Genomic DNA, 26,227 nt, shown 5'->3' on the forward strand with positions numbered 1-26,227 from the left:
GCAGGCGTTGACAAAAAAATCTACCCAATATCGGCTAAAAAATAGCTTGGTCGATGCCGACCAATAGAACCTACCCGATGTCGGCCGAAAAACATCATTGGTCAACATTGGCTGAAAAATCTCTAGTCGAAGTTGGCTAAAAAAATTGCCTTGATCAATGTCGGACAAAAAACCCTATCAAACATCGACTATAAAATAGTATTGGCTGATGTTGGCTAAAAAATAGCTCTGACCGATGTCGACCAAAAAAACTCTAGTGTATATCGACTGTAAGAACCTAGTCGATGTTGACTAAAAATAGTCATGCCCGGTGTTGGTCAAAAATACCTAGCTGGTTTTAGTAGAAAAAACCCTAGTCCTTATCAACAAAAAAACCTAGCTAACGTGGTTAAGAAATAGCTCTGGCTGATGTCAGTCAGAAAACCCTAGTCGATGTCAACAAAAAAATCCTAACCGACGTCGGCTAAGAAAATCTAGTTAACATCAGTCAAAACACCCTAGTTAACATCGGCTAAAAAATAACCTTAACCGATATTGGCTAAAAATAACTTTGGCTAGAAAAACCTAACTGACGTCAACTGAAAAACCCTAACAGGTGTTTACTCAAAAGTTAGTCATAACCGATGTCAGTAGAAAAAATCTAGCCAACGTTGGTAAAAAAAATCATTGGTCAACATCAACTGAAAAAACCTGGATGACAACGGCAAAAAAAAAAATCCTTGACTGACATTAGCAAAAATTTCCCTGAGTGACATCAATGAGAAAATAACCCTAACTAACATCACCTAAAAAAAATCTTAGCCGATATTGGCAAAAAATAGCTTTGATTGACATTATAAAAAAATTCTGATGGAAAAAACCTCGACCAACGTCAGTGAAAAATAACTTATATCGATATCGGTTGTAAAAACTTTGATCACCCGTAGTCGTGAGTGTTGAGCGAAAAAGAGTCGCGAGCAAGAACGTGAGTTAGAGTGAGCATCTCCGAAAAAAAATTCAAATTCTATATTTTTTGAGAGAATTTGAAATCCCACTATTTTAGTCAATTAAAATGATTCATAAAAATATCATAGATTAAATCTCATTTCAAATACTTTATCCAAACAAGTTATTTTATCATGAATTATTTTAAATTCCTTGAAAAAATGAATTCCCGTGTTAAATTTCTTCATCCAAACACATGATTAAGATTTTGAGTTAAAGTGTGATATCAAGTTTTTTTTATGTGGTTGCTCATGACTCATTGATGTAAATCTTCCATGGATAATAATGATTATACTCTTGGATAATAATATCAAAATATGTAAATTATTTTTTAAAAAAAATATGATCATTTTTATTAATACAGTATTCAAGTTAGGATTAAAATATAATGTCCTAAACAAATAATTAACGAGGAATAATCACATCATAAAAAAATAGTGGTAATCAAGTAAAAGCATCTTTAACAAATAATAGTAGTAAAGTGTCAACATAAAAAATCATAGTGATTGTTATTCCTGGTTTAATTGTGGTGCCCATGTTTTTTAATTGGGGGATGGTAAAAGAAGTCCTAGGTCTGTGAAATATTAAATATATCCAAAATTGTATACCCTATTGTACAAAAGAAAAAAATGATTATTGAGAACCATAAGGCAAAGGGCAATCTCAAACAATAAATATCTAATCATGTGTCCACGTGATAGAACTTAGAAGCAAATGAAGATATGTGTGTTCCATGTTATTAGCATATAATCAGGTACATCGTTAACATAATATAGGATACATAAACAATGCGGCAATTCACGTTACCTGCCACACATCATAAACAGTGTTAAGTAGAGATCCAATGGGATCTCAACATGTTCGATCATATATATATTCTGAGGAAAGAAGCACTGTGGGAAGATACCCAGCATGATTAAAATTAAATATGAATGTATAAACTAATTTCAAGTTAAGAATAACATGACTTCCAGAATAAGAATTTCAGAAGTTGTTCATATAATTCACATCAATAGGCAAACGAGACAAGGATTGCTTAACCAAGGGTCAACCAAATAACTTAGAAATCTATCATATGATATGACTACAAACCCAAAGAGGCAAACAAATAAAGCCCCACCTCTTCAAGGACCCAAACAAAGAAACTTTAACCAAATCTGATGAAATGAACTGCCCTTCAGCTATGCCATTCACTGTGAACATGAAGTTATATAAAACCACACATACATACTAAGTTACAAACTTAGCCAACATAGCCCATGAAACCATGAAGTTTGCCTTACCAAAATCTAAACCAATTATGTTCAAACTGTTCCAGTTATTCATATGAGCAATTGATTGAGTCAGGGTGAAAACCATGGCCTAGAATTTAATCAAGGATCAATGACATCACAATATGAGGAAATAAACTTGGCCTGAAAGCCAGAGGGAGAGACTGAATAAATAAAAATTAGGAATCATATCTTTTAATTTTAATCCCGCAAGCTGCTAAAGGCAGTCAATGAAAGCACACTTAACTACCACAACATGTAATAACATTCTGTTACAATCTATAACAGTTAGAATGGCAAGGAGCAATAATTACTTCTACATGATGTGCTAATAACTTGTTTTTCAACATTGATTTTTACAATAAATTAAACTGTTGTTAAAAACCAATTTCAACATCCATTTTTTAAAAACCAATGTTTATAACTTCAACTTATTTCCAAAAATGTCACGACATTCTGGTTGACATCGTTTGGTATAAAATCAATACTAATTGTCTTTTTTGTAGTATGGTCATCATGAAGAAAACTGAAAAATTATGAGCCATATATCAATATCTCCCTCGACTAAAATCACTACTAGAAAATAAGCATTTTACGACGCACATTCTAAGACGGTTATCTGCGACCGTCTTAGAATGTGAAGCGGTGGCAAACTTGTAATTAAGTTGCAGAAATTTGCTTTCTACGACATACATACTAAGACGGTCATTAATAACCGTCTTAGAATGTGCGTGGTTGACATTTTCGTAATTCTTGGCAAAATAACAACGATGGGTTTCCGTCAAAATCGCCTTCGCTGCATTTAGTCATAATTAGGTTTAATTTGCACATACACCATCCCGTAGCTATTGAACTCATGCTCTCTACTAATAAGCTTTGTACCTCGTAGTTCCCGACGTGAAAATACCCCACCTTTGTATGCCTCGCGTTCATAGTTCTCGGCCTCATCTACTCTGCCTTCATCTCCCGCCTCTCCCCCCCCACGCGCTGCCACCTCCTCTTCTCTGTCGCCTCCTCCTCCACCTCCTGGCCCCGCCGTCTCCCCTACATCAACCTCTGGTACTCCCCCACCACCACCCACCCCCTCGCATTCCTCGACAAAACACCACCCAACGTCACCTCGACGATTCCTCGCCGTCGTTGGTGATCTCCAACGACACCTCCTCCTTCCCCTACACGTTCCGCGGCGGGCTGTGGTCCGCGATCCGTGTGCCATGGATCGCAACGAGACGGGCGTGCGGTGGTTCGCGTTCGGCGACAATGACACTGTGTTCTTCATCGATAAGAGAGTTTCTTTTTTTTTTTATATAACCTAATTTTTATTTATGAGATAAATTTCAGATTGTGGCTGCGGGTGCTAAGTTCAATTTGAGAAGAGGAAATGGTTCTTCTCATAATGTTGTCAATGGCTATAGCAGTGATGGAGATCTCTACAGAATTAACAAGAGTGGGTGTTTTTCATCAGCGGTAGAGGTGGATAGAGATGCTTCTTGTGTTTCATTCACCACTGTCAACATTCTGGCTCTGATTTACAAACGGATTGATCCACAGGTGTTGTGTTCTTTTCCCTTGGTTTTTTTATGTTCATGGAATTTATAGTGGTCTCAAATGTGTGATTTGGAGGGTTTCACTCTGAAATCTGAATTTGTTGTGTTGTTGTTGTGAACAAAACCAAGGCCTACGAGAAAGTGACTTCAGATCATTCTGGTTGGATAGGAATAACAGGATTCTTGATTGCTTGCTTTCCGAATCATCTTCCATTATGTGCCTTCAGGTAGCAATTTCTCTCCTTTCTCTTTGGTAGGCATTGTCTCTTGTGAAAAACAAAAACATTTTTCTTTGGTAGGCATTGGCTCATAAACTCATTTATTATGCAAGTCTGCTGACTGCCATACGTAAAGAATGTCTAAGAGTTATGGATTATAAAGAGTTGCTTTTTAACGATTGTGGTAATCGTGTTGCTCAGTTGTTACATGTTCAGTCAGTTACCCCCTTTGTACAAAACCCAAAAGGCAGTGTTCCCCAAGAGTTTCTGATTGTGAACAGCCACTTGTTATTTCCTCATGATTCAAGTATGTGCATAGTGAGATTGAATGAGGTATGTGAATCCCCAACAATTTAATCTTTTTTGTCTGATTTATTGATGATTGTTATAGGCTTCTAGCCAACTTGCTTGCAATCTTAATTAAACTAGACTTATTTTTTGTCTTCTTGTAGGTTTACCAAATATTGCAATATGTGGAATTGTATCAGAGAGAAAATAGGCTCAAATCCATGCCTATTATACTCTGTGGGTGAGTTTATTGTTTGATTTTCCTACGATGTAATGTTAGTGTTTTATTTTAAATTACTGTGTGATGGTACTATTTTTTTATTTTAAATTTCTCTCTTTAATTGAGTGGCTTAAGAAAAATGTTTGACTCGTGGTTACAGGATCTGGAAAATACAGATTACTATTGTCCAGATTGCAGGGGAAAATTCAATTGTAAATTACCAGCATCATAAACATACAAGTCAAATATCGAGTATGTAGTAATTGTTTGTTGCGTCCTTTTTCTTGTATTTTACAGAATTTAATTTTATTTAGAGTCTTATTATGTGATATTTTTTTGAGACAGATCAATAGAGGAAAAAACATACAGATTGTGATTGCCTTTTCTTGCAGAGTCATGTGCAAGTGTGGCTCTTGTGGTACAAGAAAGAAGACACTTAATGAATGGGAAAAACATACAGGTTGCAGAATGAATAAGTAATTAAGGTAATTAGAATAAGTATATTTTTTAATTTGAAATAATTAAAGTCATTATTAGTATATGTTTTAATTAAGGTAATTAAGATTATTTTAAATATAATAATTAAGGTAATTAGAATAAGTATATTTTCTAATTTGAAATAATTAAAGTCATTATTAGTATATGTTTTAATTAAGGTAATTAAGATTATTTTAAATATAGTAATTAAGGTAATTAGAATAAGTATATTTTCTAATTTGAAATAATTATAGTCATTATTAGTATATGTTTTAATTAAGGTAATTAAGATTATTTTAAATATAGTAATTAAGGTAATTTGAATAATTATATATTCTGATTTGAAATAATTAAATTAATTATTAGGTTTTATGTTTTTGAAAATGTCATTGTATTTTTGCTTTTATTGTGAAACATTAGAACTAGATTTATTTCAAATGAGACTTGATTAAGGAGAAAATATTAGAACTGGATTTTTTGCAGAACAAGGGGATGAAACTTGGAAGAAGCCCGTTTTGGATTAGGCCTCATTGCATTGGGTCCGGAAGGATCTCTTAATGAGATTTGTTGTGCTGCTTGGTATGCTGCTATTTCAATCTCTGTTTTAAACCTATTAAATAGCCTTTGTAACCTGTATATTGCTTAAATGTTTCAAGCTTCACTTTTATAAATATATGCAAATATGAACAAATTAAATGATATAGTTTATCTTTTTTTTCTGAATATATATAATTAGTTATTTTGTTTATATGATTTATGTTTTAAGAAATGAGTACATTGTTGCTTGATGAAAATATAACATGGCCTGTATTATAAATCTATTTTTATATTGTAAATTAATTTGAATTTTAATCAGTAAGTGAGAGTATTATATTTAAATAAGAGTATTTTTAATATATATATATATATATATTTGTTACTAAGGATATCCCTTAGTTGTATATTTGAATCTTCATACAATTCACTAAATAAAGACCACTTAAGTAAAAAAAAAAACACATAATGATATTACTCTTCTTTAACTTTGGTTGGTTCAAAATGACACTTTTATTTTAAAAAGTATTGTGATACAAAAACAATTAGTAGAATATATTTTATGGTTAATGTGAACTCACGAATGTTATATTGATAATTTTGTTTGAAAGTCTATAGGAGGTAATCAAATGTCAAAAACAATTAGTAAATATATATCAAAACTAAATTACCAAAAACACCATTTTCTTTTCTCTTTCTTTATCTTGCTAGTTAAATTGTGGCATGTGAATGAATAAAATAAAATAAATAAAAATAATGAGGAGAAATTAAGAGTATTGTTTCTAACCATATATCAGTTTTAATAACACATAAAAGGCATAAGAATATTGAAATATGAAATATCATATACGTGTATCTGAGTATCAATATTGCAGTTACATTATAATTTATACTTCAAATTTTAAGATGTTTTCCATGTCCCTTTTTTATTATTATTTTTTGTTATATCACACTTGTTTTCACTATTATTTTTATCTTACACCTTTTTACATAAATGTACATTTTGTATTAATGGACTTTAAATGTCTCTACTTTTTTCCTGGTGAATATAATTTTCTTTTGACAATTGGTCTGGAATTATAGGTTTTACTGATTTTAGATTTCATGTATAAATTTAATAGACTTGTATTAATGGATTTTAAAATCATGTATTGTATTGAATGCTCATCTTGTTTGTTCTTTGATAATTAGTCTAGAATTAGCCTTGTTCTATTTATTTTACTTTCAATGTAGTTTGGTTAATTCTAGAATGAGCTTCATTGTTGTTTACGTGGAGACCAACCAAAAAAATACAAATAACAAAAAAATAATTTTGAACACATACTAAGACGGTTATTTGAATAACTGTCTTAGTATATTTGATATACTACATCGGTTATTCTTTAACCGTCTTAGATTGTCAATACATTTTAAGATGATTATTGAATAACCGTCGTAGAAAGTCCATTATGAAGAAGACTTATTAAGACAGTTTCTGTAACAACCGTCTTAGATTTGAAGAACTTTCTAAGACGGTTATATGGATAACGGTCGTAAAAAGTATAGCAAACAAAGACAATCATCAAAATCGTTGTAGTTTTTTTTTTGCTTTTTACGACACTTGTTTTTACGACGGTTCAAAGCCGTCATAAAAAGGACGATTTAACCTACTTAGAAAGTAATAATTCTACTAATGAATAAGTTCAATATCTTACAAAGTTTGGATAATATGGAGCGACATGCAAAGGCCCGTGAAGTTAATGATCCCATCCTTATCTATAATTTTCCAAATAGGTCCATAGCTACACAAATACCAAATATGCTATATTAGAAATAGCTATACAAATAAATAATTAACTGTTATATGAGAGAAAGTTTAAAATTTTTACCTTTTCTAAATGTTATTAAAGTTATATAGTATTTAATTTTCTCTTTTGCACAATCCATCTCCTCATATATGAAACCCATGACGAATTTTACATCTGAATCCACCTATCGAAGGATCACCATAAGAGGAGAAGCAACTTTGAGGCATATAGTTATATTCTTCCAAAACTGACTATCTAAAACCACATTTTCAATCTACTTTTCTCCCCTCCCTTCCGTGAAGTTCTAAACTTGTGTGTTTTTCACTCTTCTGAGCTAAACATGCTCATTATTGATGCTTTCAATTCATGAAGAGAAGTTAAAGTCAAATAAAATGTGGAAAATCTAGTCATACTAGGCCTAATAAGGTCTCTTCTTTTGTGAACATCTTCAACAAGCTAAAAAACATTGTTCTACCATAAATGTAAATGGTGATCCTTCTTCCCTTCTTTATATATAGTAACTTGATGAACCTTCAAATGCTTTACAAAGGTGATGCTTGAATCTAAAAATTCCCCATACAAAGTCTTAGAGCAATAGTTACATTTAACTTTTTTACCATTGCCCAAAACCTATTGATCGTGTTTCCAACTAATATTTGTCTTATTTCCTGGTGCATTTTTACTTCTAGGTCCTGGCAATAGAGGAGGCAGCTAGATTGGCATCACCTGAATTTGATCTAGTTCCATTTCCTAACATTATGAAAATTTAGCAACTCAACATCACACAAGAAATAAAAATAATTAACAAATAAAATCCCAATTCCCAACAACCAAATAGGACCCAATTAACAACAAAGAAGCATCAAAAGGTTCGAACAACTAACAACAACCAATCAACAACTAGCACATTATCACATTTAGTAACAAAAAAATGCCTTCAATTGAGAATGGGAAGGTACAATAAGAATGATCAAAGCTTACCTTGAACAACAATCACAACACTTTCTCTAACACTCATTCAATCAATGTTTGTTATTGGTTGGAAAAAGTGTAGCTGGCATTCTTTGCTAAGAGGATAATTACAATCTTTTTACCTCTTGCTTATAAGAAACCTATTTGCTATCACAACAAAATAGAACACAAATATACCAAATATAATCAGAATATATGCCTTTTCACATCCTTAAACTCATAATTTAACAGAGTCCAAAGAAAAATTTAAAAATGTTAAGGAAGAAATACCTCTCCTCAAAAGCTTCAACAATATCAGGAATAGACTCAAGATTTTCTGGAGGTTCCCAAGTGTTGGTTGTCCCAGGCCACCCATTCCTTTGGTGATATGCAAAAAAACTAGTAAGAAAAGATACATCTTTATAAAAAATTTCACATTAGGCCCTTTTCTGTTTGAGTAATGATATCCATACATCCACATCCTCTTTCAACCCATTTGCACCCATTTTCTTTGAATCTCTCGTTATTTTTTACAACATCATTTGTCACATCCTTATCTTTCATCAGAACCCAGTCCAGAAAATAAGAACAAAATACAAATGAGAAAAAGGGGTTAACTCACCATTTGATTAAGTATTGCACTTGACCCTGTCATTTGCAACAATTTAAATCCACATTGTCATAAAGGAGAACCCAAAAAACAAAAAACACGTCTGGCCAAAGAAGAAGAACATGAGAAACAACAAAGTACTATCCCACTATCAGAGGTTAATTACATGAATCACACAACATCAATCAAAAATTGGGTAGCCCGTAAGAGCAAAACAAAAACTAAGAAAATCCTCATTAGAAATAAAACTAGACTAAAAACATTACTAAAACAATTCCTCATTTCAGATAGCATGATTAAAAAACACAAACATAACACAACAAGGAAAAAACATAACCCTCAATCACCAAAGAATAAGAAAAGAAGCAACAAAAAGTCTATGGGGGAGGAAGAGAACTTTTTACCTTGCGCACCCTCTTATAAGGTATAGCTTCAACTTCAAAGAAATTTTCACCAAGAACAACACCTTGTTGTCCTCCTTGAGCCCCAACAACAACACCATCGCCAGCAACATTTTCTTCTTCATCTTGCTCTTCCTCAATGCCATCATCTTCTTCTACTACTTTATCACCCTCCACATGTTCCTCTTCTTAACTTTTCCACAACTGGGTACCCTTGTTCCCCTCAAATTTTTTAACTTTGATACCCCCACCATCTCCACCACACAAATCAACACCATCAGAAGGAATAGAAGCACCACCATCACCAACACCACCACTCGAAGCCTCCAAGGAAGCCTTTCTCTTCCCCCCACCACCCTTCATTGCAACTATTGAATATTTTAGTATTTATCTATGTTTGGTAGCTTAGTTGGTAAGCTTTATTCAAAAGGCAGCAGTGAATTGTCACTGTCAATAGTCCTTCTCTTTCTCTTGTATCTTGTATATATGTATCATTTTGAAATCAATAAAAGTTAAGTGCGAATAGTGAGTTTTTACCCTCAACTCACCTCAGTCTTCAAGTTGGCATCAGAGCGGGTTCTGTCCGCCGTTGGCCGCCGTCATCTCCATTCGTTTTCTCTGGCAAGACCAGGGTTAGGATCGCCTCGAAAAATGCAACCCACCCCTGGAAGTCGCACCGCCAAAGGAGCTCCCACATGCCGCCTTTGTCTCGTGCGATTTTCTTCATGTGAAGCCCACGCGCCACCGCGCTTCCGTCGAAAGCTGATCCGTTTGGTCCCGTCAGCTTCGTCGTCAGTCCCTGAGCACGTTTCAGGCCTCACCTCTCGCTTCCGGTAAGCTTTTCCCTTCGACCCTTGTGTGTTCTCCCTTTTTTGTGTTAGGGTTTGCTATTTGGATCTGAAATGGCCTCCTCTGGACCTGTTTTCTTCTTTTCCGGGACTCCAATCATCACCATTGCAAAGCTTAACTGGAAGAATTACCTTTCGTAGTCTGCTTCCGTGGAGTTGTGGTTTCTTGGTCAAGGGCACCATGACCACTTGGAGAAAGCTTCTGATTCTGTTCCAGACGATAAAAAACCTGAATGGGAGAAGTTTGACTATCAACTTTGCGCTGTGTTATGGCAATCAGTTGAGCCAGATATTTTGGAGATCCTTCGATCATTTAAATCGTGTTGTTCTTTTTGGAAGAAAGCTCGGGAAATCTTTGCTAATGATATCCAAAGCTTGTTTGATGCAACCATGAAGGTTACAACCCTCAAGCAAACCAGCCATGATATGATCGCTCATGTAGGTAAGGCTTGGGCTGTCGTAGAAGAGCTGAGAAAGTTCCTTGTAGTTGATTCATTGGAAGAAGTGAACATGAAACTTGACAAGTTCTACATGGTCCTCATTCTGAAGAGCTTACATTCAGACTTTGATCATGTGCGTGATCAAGTACTTACTGGGGACCAGGTTCCATCAATGGATTCCCTCATCACTAGACTTCTCCGCGTGCCTCATTTATTGAAGGATGAGAATCCTACTGATGGTGTGGAGACGTCAGCCATGGTTGTGTCTCGAGGTAGAGGAGGCATCCACAACAGTAGAGGAAGTCGCAGTGGAAGGGGTGGACGTTCTCGTTGTACCTATTGCAAGAGGATGGGTCACACCCAAGAGAATTGTTATTCGTTGCATAGGTTTCTCAACAAGGTTGCACAGGTCTCTAGATCAGAGAAAGCAGAGTCTAGATTCTATGATGAGGAGTATCAGGAGTATTTGAAGCTTAAATCCGAGAAACCCAGCAACCAAGCTCAATCCTCATCTGTACCATATTTTTCAATAGCATGTATCTCTCAATCCATTGAAGGTCCTAGTCCTTGGATACTCGAATCAGGTGCCTCTGATCATATTTCTGGTAGTAAGTCCTCCTTTTCATCCTTTTCCTTTCCAAAAATTCCTCACCTTGTTACTGTAGCTAATGGCTCCAAGGTTGCGTCTCAAGGAAGTGGTCAAGTTTCATTGTCTCCCTCTTTGAAATTAAATTTTGTGTTATTCATTCCTCAGTGTCCCTATAATCTAATCTCATTAAGTCAGTTAACTTGTTCGTTAAATTGTTCAGTAACCTTTACTACTAATTCTTTTGTTATTCAGTAACATGGGATGGGGCGACTGATTCGAGAAGAACATGAATCACGAGGACTTTACTACTTGAAATCTAGTCCACCTGGGTCTTGTTTTGCAATCTCAAAACCCAAACTTTTGCATGATCGTCTAGGTCACCCAAGTTTATCAAAATTGAAGATGATGGTTCCTAGTCTTAAGAATCTTCGAATCTTAGATTGTGAGTCTTGTCAACTAGGAAAACATGTCAGATCATCATTTCCTCAAACTGTACAAAGATGTAACTTGACTTTCTCTACCATTCATTCTGATATTTGGAGACCAAGTCGTGTTACATCTTTTGGTTTTCGATATTTTGTAACCTTCATTGATGAATTCTTCAGATGTACTTGGGTTTATTTAATGAAAGATAGATCCGAACTTTTGCCTATATTCATATCATTATACAATGAGATTGAGAATCAATTTGGAAAAACAATTAAAATTTTCAGAAGTGATAATGCTAAAGAGTATTTCTCTCGTGATCTTTCTTCTTTTTTGTCTTCCAAAGGTATTCTACATCAGTCCATATGTCCTCACACACCACAACAAAATGGTATAGCAGAAAGGAAGAATCGTCATCTTCTTGAAACTGCACGTTCCCTAATGCTAAATTCTAATGTTCCTACACATCATTTGGGAGATGTGGTGCTTACTGCTTGTTTCCTAATTAATAGGATGCCCTCTTCTTCTCTTGAAAATCAAATCCTTCACTCAATTGTCTTTCCTCATGATCCACTATTTCATGTTTCTCCTAAAGTGTTTGGTTGTACCTGTTTTGTCCATGATTTGTCTCCTAGTTTAGACAAACTTTCTGCTAGGTCAATCAAATGTGTCTTCTTGGGTTATTCTCGTTTTCAAAAAGGTTACAAGTGTTACTCTCCAACCATGAGACGATACTACATGTCTGCAGATGTAACCATTTTTGAAGACACACCCTTCTTCTCACCCTCCGTAGATCATATTTCGTCTCTCCAGGAAGTTCTTCCTATTCGTCTTCCTTGTCCTCTAGGTAACTCAAACCAAAATGTCAGTGTTGTCCCATCTTCCCCACCAAATTCACCTGAAGTTGCCTCTCCACCTTTGATTACAAATCAACACAGGACAAGGTAGATTGGATCTTTGGTACCTGAAGTCTTTCCTCGTGATCCTCATTCTTCTTCAACCAGTCCTCAACTCATGGATCCTTCCTCTCCTTCCACTTCTTCTCATCATTCTGACTCACATTGGCCCATTTCCATCAAGAAAGGTACTCGCTCTACTCGTAATCCTCATCCTATTTATAATTTCTTAAGTTACCACCATTTGTCTCCTTCATATGGTTCCTTTGTTTTTTCATTGTCTTCCCTTACTATTCCTTCCACTGTCCATGAGGCACTTGATCATCCTGGCTGGCGACATGCAATGATTGATGAAATGCAGGCTCTTGAAAATAATGGTACTTGGGAGCTCGTTCCTCTTCCTCCTGGCAAGACAACTGTGGGTTGTAGATGGGTCTATACTGTTAAAGTTGGGCCCTATGGTAAGGTTGATCGGCTTAAGGCTCGCTTGGTAGCTAAAGGCTATACACAGGTATATGGCCTTGATTACTGTGATACTTTTTCTCCTGTAGCCAAAATCACCACTGTTCGTCTGTTTCTTGCTATGGCTGCCATCCGTCACTAGCCCCTCCATCAGCTTGATATTAAAAATGCATTTCTCCACGGTGATCTTGAGGAGGATATTTATATGGAGCAACCTCCTGGGTTGGTTGCTCAGGGGGAGTATGGCCTTGTGTGTAAGCTTCACCGATCTCTCTATGGGTTGAAGCAATCTCCTCGAGCTTGGTTTGGTAAATTTAGTCATGTTGTTCAACTTTTTGGACTAAAACAAAGTGAAGCTGATCACTTTGTTTTTTACTGTCATACATCTCTTGGAAAATGTGTTTATCTAATGGTTTATGTTGATGACATAGTGATTACAGGGAATGATTGCCCAACTAAAAGAGCACTTATTCAGTCATTTTCAGACCAAAGATCTGGGATATTTGAAGTATTTCCTTGGTATTGAAGTGGCTCAATCAGGAGATGGTGTTGTGATCTCTCAAAGGAAGTATGCTCTTGATATTTTAGAAGAAATAGGTATGCAGAATTGTAGACCTATTGAAAGCCCTATGGATCCAAATCTGAAGCTCATGGCAGATCAAAGTGAAGTTTATGCTGACCCTGAGAGATATAGGAGGCTTATGGGAAAACTCTTTTACCTCACCATTACTAGACCTGATATCTCCTTTGCTATGGGAGTGGTTAGTCAATTTATGGAGAATCTTCATTTGGATAATTGGAATGCTGTCATGAATATTCTGAGATATGTTAAGAGAGTCCTGGACAAGGGTTGTTGTATGAAGACAAAGGTAATACGTAACTATCGGGATATTGTGATGCTGATTGGGCTGGCTGTCCCATGGATAGGAAGTCTACATTAGGCTATTGTGTCTTCATTGGAGGAAATCTTATTTCTTGAAAAAGCAAGAAACAAATTGTTGTCGCTCGGTCCAGTGCAAAAAGCTGAATATCGATCTATGACTATGGTTACTTGTGAACTCATGTGGATTAAACAATTTCTGCAAGAATTGAGGTTTTGTGAAGAGTTGCAAATGAAGTTGTATGTGATAATCAGGCTGCTCTTCATTTTGCCTCAAACTCAGTCTTTCATGAAAGGACTAAGCACACAGAGATTGATTGTCATTTCATTCGAGAGAAGCTTTTGTCCAAGGAGATTGTCACTGAGTTCATTGATTCTAATGATCAGCCAGCAGATATTTTGACTAAGTCCTTAAGAGGATCCAAAATTCAGACTATATGTTCCAAGCTTGGTGCATATGATTTATATGCTCCCGCTTGAGGGGGAGTGTTGAATATTTTAGTATTTATCTATGTTTGGTAGCTTAGTTGGTAAGTTTTATTCAGAAGGTAGCAATGAATTGTCACTGTCAATAGTCCTTCTCTCTCTCTCTCTCTCTTGTATCTTCTATATATGTATCATTTTGAAATCAATAAAAGTTAAGTGAGAAAGAGTGAGTTTTTACCCTCAACTCACCTCAGTCTTCAAGTGCAACAACAACAACAATGCAACAAAAAATTGAAAAGGAACAACCTTAATATTCAACAATTTTCATATTGTGTTGTAAATACATATTTAAATGAAAACACATATATTTAATGTATTAAAAATATTAAAAGACAAATGTTAACATATTTCTTTAGAACATTAGTTAACAAGAAATATTTTTATTAGAATGCGCTAAATTGTGTGTTTTGTATGACTTGTTTTACACTCTCTTATAACTTTTACAATAAATATTTTTTTTAATTTCTTAAAAATGTCCTTAACATACTAGTGAGATCCATATTAAAAATATGTGACTATTAAATGCAGTCTTTTAATTTGTGTAATAAATAAGATATTAAATGAAAAAAATATTTAATGTGGTAAAAAATTTGACCATTAAATATATACACTTAATGACGAAAGAGAAGCTGTAACGCAACACTTAATGTGATATCCTGAATAATTTTATTCTATTCAAACTAAACAATAGGGTCTAAGTGAGTTGATTGAACAGAATATGTGTATGTAGTAAATCTTTTAGTATCATGTTTAATTCCTCCAGATAAAAGAAATTCAAGCCGAATAAAATGAATAAAAAAACATCTAATAAAAATGAATAAGAAAAAATTTCATATTTTTTGTATTTACCAAATAAAAACATTTTTAAAAATAAAGAAATTATAAGAGAATTTAAAAATTATTATATATGTTTTTCTTATAAATAAAGTATGTTTTTCTAATCTCTTTAAAATTTTCTAAATTCGGTTTTCGTCCTTCAAAAATTTATTTTCCTTTTCTGTTCCTCTGATTTAGAAAAACTCAAGTTTTGATTCTCAAAGTGCATTTTTTTTTACATTTCATACTGTGATTATATGATGTTTATAATCGTTTTCAGAATCAAAAGTGGATTATATTTTAATAAAAAAAAGACTAAAAAAGTTCGAAAGACTAATATTAAGTATAGAAAATTTTAGAATTATCAAAAATAATTTTTTCTTTTTTTTTTCTACGTATTTATCTTAGATATAATAATATATTTTAAACAGATTATTTTATTATCAATTAAAATTTATTATTATATGAGAGATGCTTTAGAGAGATAGAGAAACTTTATATGTAAAGGTTATTTTAAAATTATTTATATAAAAAAGTCAGATGTCCTTTTAATAATTTTCTTATTGTTTTGTAAATAAAGCATTAAATGAAACATATATAAATGCATTGAAAATATTAAAGGTATATAATTATTAAATTAATACATAGACTTTCATTTTGTGTAATAAATAAAGTATTAAATGAAAAATACATATTTAACGTACTAAAATATAAGATATATTTTTAATATTAATACACAGACTAAATGCCTAAAAGAGTTGTTGTAACGTAATAAGCAACATGAAATTCTTAATATATAGTCTTATTGAACACAAAGTAAATAGGGTCCTCTGGGCCGTTTGGAATAAAAAAGTAAATAAAATGAATAAAAAACATTCAATACTTTTTTCTATTTGACGATAAAAAAACATTTAATTATAAGAAGTTTTAAGAAAATATAGAATTATTATATATAATTTTTTATTTATAATTTTGTTCGCTCTTTATAAAATTTGTAAATTCAATTTTAACCCTTAAAAACTTGTCATTTTGCGTATTTCTAATTTAGGAAAACACCACATTTAGGTCTCAAAGTGCACTTTTTGGTTGTTTATAACTATCGACAAGTTATTAGTTTTTAGTTTTTTATTAATTGAAAAATTTATTTAACTATTCAGTAAATAATTTTTTTTTTGGTAATTTTTAATATTTTTTAAAACTTTAGTTTCTACCTTATAACTTTTTATATTTTATATTCTTTTTTATATATCTTTACAAAATTATTCAATTTATTCTTATATCTTTTTTAAACAGAACATGAATTTAATATTTTAACCATTGTGCTGTTAATTTTTATACATTTTATTACATTACACTATTTATTTTATTCATTATACTATTTATAAATGTTAGATTTAATTTTTTTCTATTATTTTTTTTAATAATTTTATATTTGACGATTTCATTTAACTATTAGGCTAATTAAAATAATATAAGTATAATTTCTGTTTAGTTACAAGTTTTCTTTTACTTTATTTTAAACTTGATTAAAAATATTTTAAGATATAGTAATAAGATTACTAATTGAATATTTAATATGAAATATTTGAAACTAAAAATTAATGAATTTTTTTTATTTATAAATAAAAAATTACAAGAGTTTAAAATTAATTTAAAAAGTAAAATCATAACAGCTCAAAATATTTTTTTTTCATAAAAAATTGGATTTTATATAAAAATATCATATAGATATATCCATTTTTGTCATTTTACATTTTAACCATGGTGTTGTGAAAAAATTGAAACAGTTAGTTATACTTTATCTTCACCATGAAAATAATTGATTATTTCTCACCTAGAATCTCTTCACCACTATTAATAAGTTGTTAGTTTAATTGCTTTCAACTACCAACTTTCAATTTTTAATTTTTAACTAACTTTTCATTTAGTTTTATCAACCATAACCTAAATGATAATTATAATAATTTGATATCAAAAGTGAATAATTTTCAAATTGAAAAGATCAAAATAGGACTAAATTTTTTTAAAAGACTAAAATCAAATTTACAAAATTTAGAGAATCAAAAGTATCAGGTAAAAAATATTGAATGTAATATCACATTATCATTATGTTTTTAATGAATAAACGTTTCTTTTCCTTTTAATTATTATATGCGTTAAATACTAATTAGCATTAAATTTTTTTTTTAACCATTGATCACATTTTATTTTTTATTTCAAATATGGAGAAATAAATAAGAAGGTGATGAAAATAATTTTTAATATATTAAATATAATAGACTAATAGTATTAAAATGTAAGACCAAACATGAGAATCTTATAATAATAAATATATAAATACGGATTCTGTTTAAATATTTTTTATTTTTTATAATGATATGGATGTATCCACGTTAAAAAAAGACATGGATATATCTAAATAATTAATATAGTTCTCGGTTTGAGACTTAGTCATACTTAAAATTCATTCTCACTTCATAGGAGTGAATTTTGCACGAGTGTTGTTAATTGAGTTAAACTCATTCAGTTCAATAATTAATACTCCTTCTGGTCTCAAATATAAAATAAAAAGCAAGTTCAGGCTTCACCACTACTAAAAAAAAGGTCTTCTACATCGGTTCTAATGGCCTTTCTACATCGGTTATGATGCGTGGTGGTAACACAGTGTCGTTGAATATCGACATCGGTTGGAGGACCGTCTTTGAAGGGCGACCTTTCTACATCGGTTGTGTATCTCAACCGATGTAGAATGTGAGCTTTCTACATCGGTTCTAAGGTTGAAACCGATGTTGAATGATAGGATTTCTACATCGGTTATCAGTCAACCGATGTAGAATGGGTAATAATGGCAAGGTTTCTACATCGGTTATAAGTCAATCGATGTAGAATTTGAAGGATTTCTACATCGTTTACTACTGAACCGATGTAGAATGGGTAGGAATGACAAGGTTTCTACATCGGTTATAAGTCAACCGATGTAGAATTTGAAGGGTTTCTACATCGTTTATCACTCAACCGATGTAGAATAATGAATTTTTTTTTTTATTTTTGCGAAATTTATAATTTTCCCTTCAAATATTGATGTGATGTTAAAGTGCATGATTGTGGTTTACTAAATGTAAAAATACACATATTTGAGCCAGTAATAGAAAAATCACAAACTACGTGCTAATTTAACTTAATAGAGCTAATTGCTATCTTAAATTGTATTAGTATTTAACTATTATATATATATAATTATATATTGTGCATTCTTCCTGATATTTCAACTTTTCAAGTCAGTGCTAATTTAAAAATTAAAATTCTATACTAGGAAATAATAGCCACATACGTTATCTAACTTTCAAACCAAACTATTGTATGAATAAATTTATTAACCTAAAAATCCAGCATCTTCACATAATAAATTAAACTACCAAATCACCAATAGTCTTCAAACACTAGTTAACAAGAACTTACTAGCAAGGGGTCTAGCTCACTCAAATAATACCATTAACTAATGACGTAACAATTATAATTCATTGACTAACCATAAGAAAAAATTGACAGGACATAATCACGTGTTTTGTTTTTGGTAACCAGTTCTTTAAATCCCATCATGCAAGCGTAAATAATGAGGATTCCCTACCCATGTTCACGTTAAAAGAAAAGCCCAATTGAGGCATTATCTCAAATGGACAAAATAATTTTTTTTTGGAAATAAAGACAGATGTTGATTGAAGCTCAAATACAAGGAAGGACAACCCAAAGAAATGAAATGAAGAAAAAATTGAATATTAAATCATGTCATGCCATGGATATCAATCAATTATGACAATGACATCAAATTCAGTAACAATAACTGAAAGGGCACCTGTCATCATCTTCATCAAATTCAGTATCAGAATCCGCTGATGTAATGGTCACATCGGGCTTCAGTTGTGCAGACTGGAGCAAAGGAGGCATCACAAAACCCATATATGGGAGAAAATCCTGCCCAAGGCACTTGCAAAGCCGTGCCCATGCCTGAAAGCATGGCATCCAAGTGAAAATTTGAGATTTGTAAGAATTTTAACTAAACGACAAAATAAATATATATTTCCAAGTTGATGCTTGTAAAAAGACCATACTTGTAACATGTAACTTGCAGTTGGATCATCAGCATCCAGTTGAGATTGTTGCAGTGACATCAAGACATCCATGACCTAGTAAAGGAAAAAATGAAAACTATACATTAGCACACTGAAAGTAAACAATGAGTAAAGGACATAAAATATAAAAATTACTACTTCCAGCAATACATATGAATTTAAAAAGAAACACAAGAAACAACACTCTGAACTAAATTAAAATCCACCTGTTTGGCATCATCCCTGAACTTCTCCTTTCCAACAACCATTCCTACCAAACTAATGCACTCCATTGCTTTGGCTCGAAGCATACGATTAGATTTATCATTTGCGTTCACCAAAATAGCTTTTAAGTATGGCATCACAACATCATAATACTTCTGAAATTGCACCTGTTAACATGGCATTTCATGTATTAAGTATAAAACTTAAAAGCATTGTCATTACTATGGAGAATATTGGCTACATAAAGCACCTCTGAAGAATCTGCAACATATGCTAAGGCTGTCAAAGCCCATTCTTCAACCATTTGCTTCCCATTCTAGAACATGGGCAACAAAAGAAAATATAACTACATATTTAAACACTAATCATAGGAAATGCATAAAATAGGAAGCATGCATGTCAAAATATTTATTATTGAGTAATTATAAAGCACTTCACAACAATGGATTGAACAAAATGATGCACCCTACTCTCAAGTCCAGAAAGAGCATTTAGAGAATGTTTTAACTTACAAATTGAACATTTAGAGAATGTTTCCCAGAACTAAAAGTTAATTAAAGGTTTATAAGCTAGTCAAATCTTATAAGTTATAAACTAAGAACCCTTTAAAATATAAGCATTAATGTGGGCTGTAGCCACCAGAAATGGATCAATGATCCATGTTGAATTTTCACCCTTCATGCATGTTTAATTTTTATATAATTATCATATAACAATTTTGTGAGACCATATTAAAATTTATGTTTTCTTTTTTAAGAAAAATTGTATATATTTAAATAAGACCACACACATATTATCAATTGACTAGTGGCCACACTACCAGACAATTTAGATAGAATAGTTCATTAATTCACTAATTTAGTACCTTAATAGCTCCCAGTTCTTTGGCTTGACTTGGGTCTGTAGGGTAACCTGATGAGACTATGCTTTTAAAATATGCAGATGGTGACCTGGGTTCCACTTTGAACCTCTTGCAGAATGGGACCCAATGTTTTGCAAAGTTTGAAGCCTTTAGCAGAGCATAGAACGTGATTTGCGATCCAACATCACCAGAGAGATACACACTCAATTTTTCAGTTGGATAATCATAAGCCATAACAGATAGCACTGTGTTAATCACCATCATTGCTGGCTCAATATCTGGATCTGCTGTGCACACAAATATGTCCACTCTTGGCAACTTTTTCTCATATCTGTTCAGAAACACATTTTTTTCCAATTATGTATCACTTTGGAACTTTTTCATACGATCATACCCATATATTACCCCTAATAAATGTTACAAGGCATGAAAGCTAAAATAGAAAATAAGACTAATATAATACAAGCATAATATATGGTTTATAACAAGAAATGTGTCAAAAAAATGGAAAATAAATATGTTTTAATCCCTGTACTTTGAAAACAATTTGTTTTAATTCTTATATTTTATCATTCAACATTTTGATCTCTAAACTTTTAAAAATCAGTATTTCTAATACTTAAGACACACGCTACATAAGAAATGTTGTTAATAATATATGTCCTAAGGGACTAAAAGTACTTTATTTTTAAAAGTTTAATAACCAAAAGGTTAAATGATGAAATATAAGGACTAAAAGCAAGAATTTTAGGAACTAAAAACAATTTTTTTTATAGTTTTTTATAACATCTTCCAACAAAACTTTCTTCATAAATAAGTGTAACTTAAGGATTTGGCTATTTGTACTAATTAATCAAGCTTTGTTAGTTCATACATCTTGGCTTCTTTTATCATAAGATAAATCTCATGTTGATGTTACTAATAAAGAGTGAGTCTAGAGTATTTAGTGACCAACATAGAATCTCACCCCTCATAATAGCCAGAAATATTTAAAGAAAAAATGTGGGGGAAAAAAGTGATAGGAAATAAAAATATACAGTAAGTAGGTAGCAGTACCTTTGAGAGAGTCTGTTTTTGAAGGGTTGTCTGAACACAAGGTTCCATCTAAGGGCTTGAGTAAGGACCCAGTAAAAGCCAAACCACAGCTCTGAAGCAAGCATACCAAGCCATGCCCAGTTTCCATCTTCACCCTTTGTTATGTGGCTAAATCTGTAATGCCATATAAAGCATATGGTCACAAATAATGAGATTGCAAAGGACCTGTAGATGAACCTTCCTCTGCACCTTCTTGTCTCAAACAATGGGGAGTACTCAACCCTCCCCATAATAACTATGCTAATTATGTGTGTCTTGTTCTACACAATTTGGTTTTTTTGCTATTAGTTGCATTGGTATTTGTAGCCAATACTAAGGCATTATTGGCATTTGAAAGTTTGTATTTAATTGACTTATTTTCCATTGAGTTAGCGTGCCTTTTTTTAAAAGGATATTGCTGCATAATTTGGTGGTAATAGAATATAATAAGAGTTCCATTATAATAGAATATAATAAGGCAAGGAAAGCCAATGATACACCTGCTACCTGCTGGTAATAGAATATAATACCATCATTATTGTTTAATAAGAGTTCCATTAAGAATATTTAAATCATTCCCCACCTAACCCCATTTAATTTTATATTGATATTGAATTGATTGAAATTAAGCTTATAAGTTACGAACTATTTTTCACTTATCCTAGAAAGTTTATTTAAACTTAATTAAATTGAAAATAAATTATAAACAAATATTAAAGTAACTATTTTAATAAGTTCTCTATCAAACACCTGCCAAATATACTTATATATCTCATAAGATAACTCTAAAAAATTATGATTACATTAAAAAATCTATTTTTTCTTTAAAAAAAATATTTTATACATACGAATGTAGTGTGTGACTGTAAATTAAAGATATGCAAGTTTTATTTCTTTTTATCATCAAATATTAATTTCTTAATTTGGTTAAAAATTACTATTGATATACATTAAAATTAATCTATAAATTTTTGGCATGTCTAAAAATTAAAATTTTTAAATACGTGTACTTTAATTATCATTAAAATTAATCTATAAATTTATTTTACACATTTTTTATAACTATTATATTTTCATTATATGAGATAACTAATATCAAATAAAATTAATATTTTTTTAAGAATTTATCAAACAAATTAGTTATAATACAGCTTTATTCCATAAAAAAATGTTATTAACTACAACAGTTTTTTTAATGGAAAATAATATTTGTTGTGCAGCTGATGGTGATATTAGTTCCGTCAAGATGACCAGGACATGCGTACTTGAGATAATGCCATTCAAATACATATAATAATTAATTTTTCAATAAGTGAACCTTATTTTTTTATTTAGTAGTACTCTTATTATCAATGCAGTAAAATTCAATTTCAACCAATAATAAAAACAGTTGGAAAAAAATGTAAACATGTTAATAGCATTAATCCTCAAGATCACAGAAAGTGAATATGGATCTTGATTAGTAATGTAGATAAACAAATGACTTGTGTCTGGATCCTAAAACAGAATGTTAAGAATGATTTAGTCAAGTTAAAACTACCAACCAAGTAAGGCTAGCTCTACCTGGAATTGGCACATACCATAAAGATTAAAGAGTGCAAATTAATACAATATAGGATTACTAGTGCCAAATCAATATGTGCATCCCAAATCCAAACCAATATAGGATTACTGCTTATAGACAGATTTGTCATCCCATTCCCGAAACACAATACAATAAAAAAGAATAGCAAAACAAAAGAAAAATAAAAGTTTAACATGAAGAAAAGGTGTTAAAGAAAAAATTTACCTTAGTTTGTCATCTACAAAATCCATTTTAGTTCCAATGACATTCATATGGGCCTTTGGATCAATCAATATATTAACACCCTTATCCTCAAGCAACTCATCAAACTTCCCTTTTTCACCTGTCAAAGCAACAAGAATCTAAGATCAAAAAGTCATAACTCATAATGCAATCACACATCCATCTCGAGCTCACCACAATTGAAAGGAATAATCAGTACAGAAAAATAGTAAATTCCCAATAGGATTAAACTCTAAAGGTCAATGAGATTTTTATATGAGAATAGATTAGCACCAAAGGTCAATTTTGAGGTATGCCTATTTACAACCAAGCCACTACACCCTTTTCTAACAAAGCTAAATCCCACTCCCTACTCAACCTCCTATTTAAGCGATACCCGTCTTTCCATACTCTCTAACTAGTAACTAACTGCTAATATTTGGGAATCTCTAGGAGCCAAAATATGTAATATTTTGCCATTGAGCATAAGTTGTACTGTGCTGAATAATTTTACAGTTTACAATATATAATTGCGACACAAATCTCACTCATTTTAACCATATTTCCCGCTAAGATATCAAGAAATAAAAATATGGGTACAATGAAAGCATTTTATTGGAGAGCTTATTAAAACAAATCCCAATCTCTATCCACCCCTTCATTATAAAATATAAATCTACATAGTCATTCTTAGGTGAGATGAATTCTAAGACCTACAGTCTTTCTCAATAAGCCCCAAGTGGCTTCTCCTACGTTATGTATTTCACATTTTATTTCTAAATTTTATTTCTTTCATATATTATTGCTTAAATTTAGTCAAATCGAAATTTTACTCCAAGTTTATATTTTGGCATCAAATTAGAAGACATTGAGACGGTATTTCTTGATTCAAACAATTTACTTCCAAATTTTCGTCTTTAATTTTAAAAATGTTATGTCTTTAATTTGTTAGTTGTTTCTTTCAAATTTGAGAAAGGGAATAATCTTGTGAGCCTCTATCCTCTTATAATGATAATTCCATGTCAACTTAAGTAAATTATCATCTGCAGTGATGTAATATATATAAAAACATCATAAAACCTACCTATTTGTAGTGATGAAAGTTTAGAATTGAAGTCTTCAGTTACAGCTGGTGCAGATGGTGTGATGGTAAAGAAAATGATGATTAGCCATTCAAAAATAATTTCTTGAAGCATTGGAACTAAATCAAGCTGTATTTTGTTTATATCATCATGTAACAAGTGGACCCGCATGAAAAAAATTCCACAGCATCTGTGTCATACATACAAGATATTATTAATCTACATCTACAAAAAGGTAATAACATTTTGCTAACAAATACAACTGCCTATATGCTTTGAGAACTTGATCTACAGGAAAGGTCAACATGGTACCAAATCATGGCTGACCAAGTACTTATAGAATACAATCCTTGAACTCAATCCTATAACTTACCATACAGACAAGGCATCGACAACAATAATGGCATTCTTCAACTGGCCAGTCATAAGTACCAATATCCTGTAGTACTAGTTCTCTAAGCTGCATCAACATTTAAGATTCACGTGTCACCAACCAAGTACCCAAATGTTCTTCTCATTAAATGCACCAATTATACATAATTGATTGTCTAGTTTCATTCTCATTCGAGATAAGTTAGAATTTTGTTAATAAATAAAAATGATTTCAACTATTAAGACAAAATACAAGGCCAATGAAAAACTGAAAGACATCATATAAGTCCAGCAAGAATTCAAAGACTTCACTAGATATGCCAGAAATACTAATATACGAATTCAAAGACTCTGTTGCGGCGCCTTTGTGTTTGCCGCAGACACAAACAAGTGCTGCTATGCATCTCTAACCAAATAAGTGCTGCAGACACAGCACAAAAAGTTTTTATATACAAAATTTAAGATCTTTACTCTTGTTTTCAAATAGCATATGCACAGGGTAGCTAGCCTGATTGCTCATGTAAAGCAAAAAGAGGAACATATAATTAATCTAACCTTACGCTCACGAACAACCTTGGCGGCCTTGTCCATTCCTTCCTCAAGGAGCCTGAGATCTTCCATGCCCAGCTCATTCAGACAATCTCCCATTCTCTACCTAAGCCATGAACAAACACCAGCAGTAAACAAATTAAATAAAACATGTGCATGTGCATATATATATATATATCAAGAATAAAACATTACCAAAGAGATCGATCGAAGTGATGAAAGATATATATACCTAAACTCCTTACGAAGATTCCTATTCACCTCTTTCAGTTTCTTCAAGTTCTCTTGCATATTCTGGGGGACAAATCAACCAATTAAAATAAAATATATTATCAATTACAACTTCCAAAGCAGCAGGCAGAAGTAAATCTGAAGAAAAGAAAAGAGAGAACCTCGTAATGAGAGTTCCAAATATCAACTCCCAGAGTCATCTGGTATTGATCGAAGAATTGCTTTGTTCTTGAAAAAAGAAAAAAGACATAAGAGAGAAGATAGGTAGGTAGGGTTTGTTGGATGAGATAGAGAATAAAAAAAACGTACGATTGCTCGATCTTGTGGAGTTTTCCAGTGCTGGAGAACATAATAATAGAAACCTTGGCATCGCAGAGAACGGTGAGCTCATTGGCCTTCTTGGTGGTGTTCTCTATCCTCTTGATCTGGATCTTTCCTCTAGCCATAGCTAATAGCTAGCAACTTCTTCACTTGCTCGATCTGGGGCAGCGATTTCAATTAATGAGGGAAAGATGAGGTGCGTTTGCATTGCCGCAAATGGGAGGCCTCTTTGCCAAATTAGCGAAAGCTATTGCACGCTTTTTCATAAACGTCTTGTGCTCTTTCTCGTTTCATCGTCAACACCAGCTCCCATGTGCACTGTGGGGACCCTTACGAGAAAGAGAAGAGAGAGTATGAGAGTGAGAGTATGAGAGGGTCAGGTGAGTGGAGGCAGGAAGGTTCAAGAATTAGGGTTCGCGAAAGGAGAAGGAGGAGGACGCATTTTGCTTTTTTTTGTTTCTCAATTACGACGGGTTTTTATTAAG

The 26,227-nt window shown here is 32.4% G+C and overlaps 1 protein-coding gene and 2 pseudogenes across 6 annotated transcripts; 1 reads left to right on the plus strand and 2 right to left on the minus strand.

The window, feature by feature from the left end:
- The first annotated feature begins 3,469 nt into the window (after positions 1-3,469).
- LOC113001212 (uncharacterized calcium-binding protein At1g02270-like) lies at positions 3,470-4,553 on the plus strand (annotated as a pseudogene).
- Positions 4,554-7,263: 2,710 nt separating this feature from the next.
- LOC102660346 (cellulose synthase-like protein E2) lies at positions 7,264-21,831 on the minus strand. Of its 6 annotated transcripts, XM_041013990.1 has the most exons (10): positions 21,384-21,830; positions 20,331-20,658; positions 19,716-19,781; positions 19,468-19,632; positions 19,241-19,315; positions 18,985-19,136; positions 8,900-8,925; positions 8,569-8,655; positions 8,308-8,445; positions 7,271-8,076 (listed from the first exon to the last, which is right to left on the minus strand). In XM_041013990.1, the coding sequence occupies exons 1-7, from the start codon at positions 21,650-21,652 to the stop codon at positions 8,907-8,909; spliced, it is 1,074 nt and encodes a 357-aa protein (XP_040869924.1). In that variant the 5' UTR covers positions 21,653-21,830; the 3' UTR covers positions 7,271-8,076; positions 8,308-8,445; positions 8,569-8,655; positions 8,900-8,906. The 6 variants fall into 6 exon arrangements, with proteins under 6 accessions (XP_040869923.1, XP_040869925.1, XP_040869924.1 ...); XM_041013989.1 differs by having other exon boundaries at positions 7,264-8,076; positions 8,569-8,925; positions 21,384-21,831; XM_041013992.1 differs by lacking the exon at positions 8,308-8,445 and having other exon boundaries at positions 7,276-8,076.
- Positions 21,832-22,960: 1,129 nt separating this feature from the next.
- LOC100789481 (agamous-like MADS-box protein AP3) lies at positions 22,961-25,867 on the minus strand (annotated as a pseudogene).
- Positions 25,868-26,227: the final 360 nt, after the last annotated feature.

Source organism: Glycine max, chromosome 3 (genome assembly GCF_000004515.6).
Source record: "Glycine max cultivar Williams 82 chromosome 3, Glycine_max_v4.0, whole genome shotgun sequence".
Classification (NCBI taxonomy): domain Eukaryota; kingdom Viridiplantae; phylum Streptophyta; class Magnoliopsida; order Fabales; family Fabaceae; genus Glycine; species Glycine max.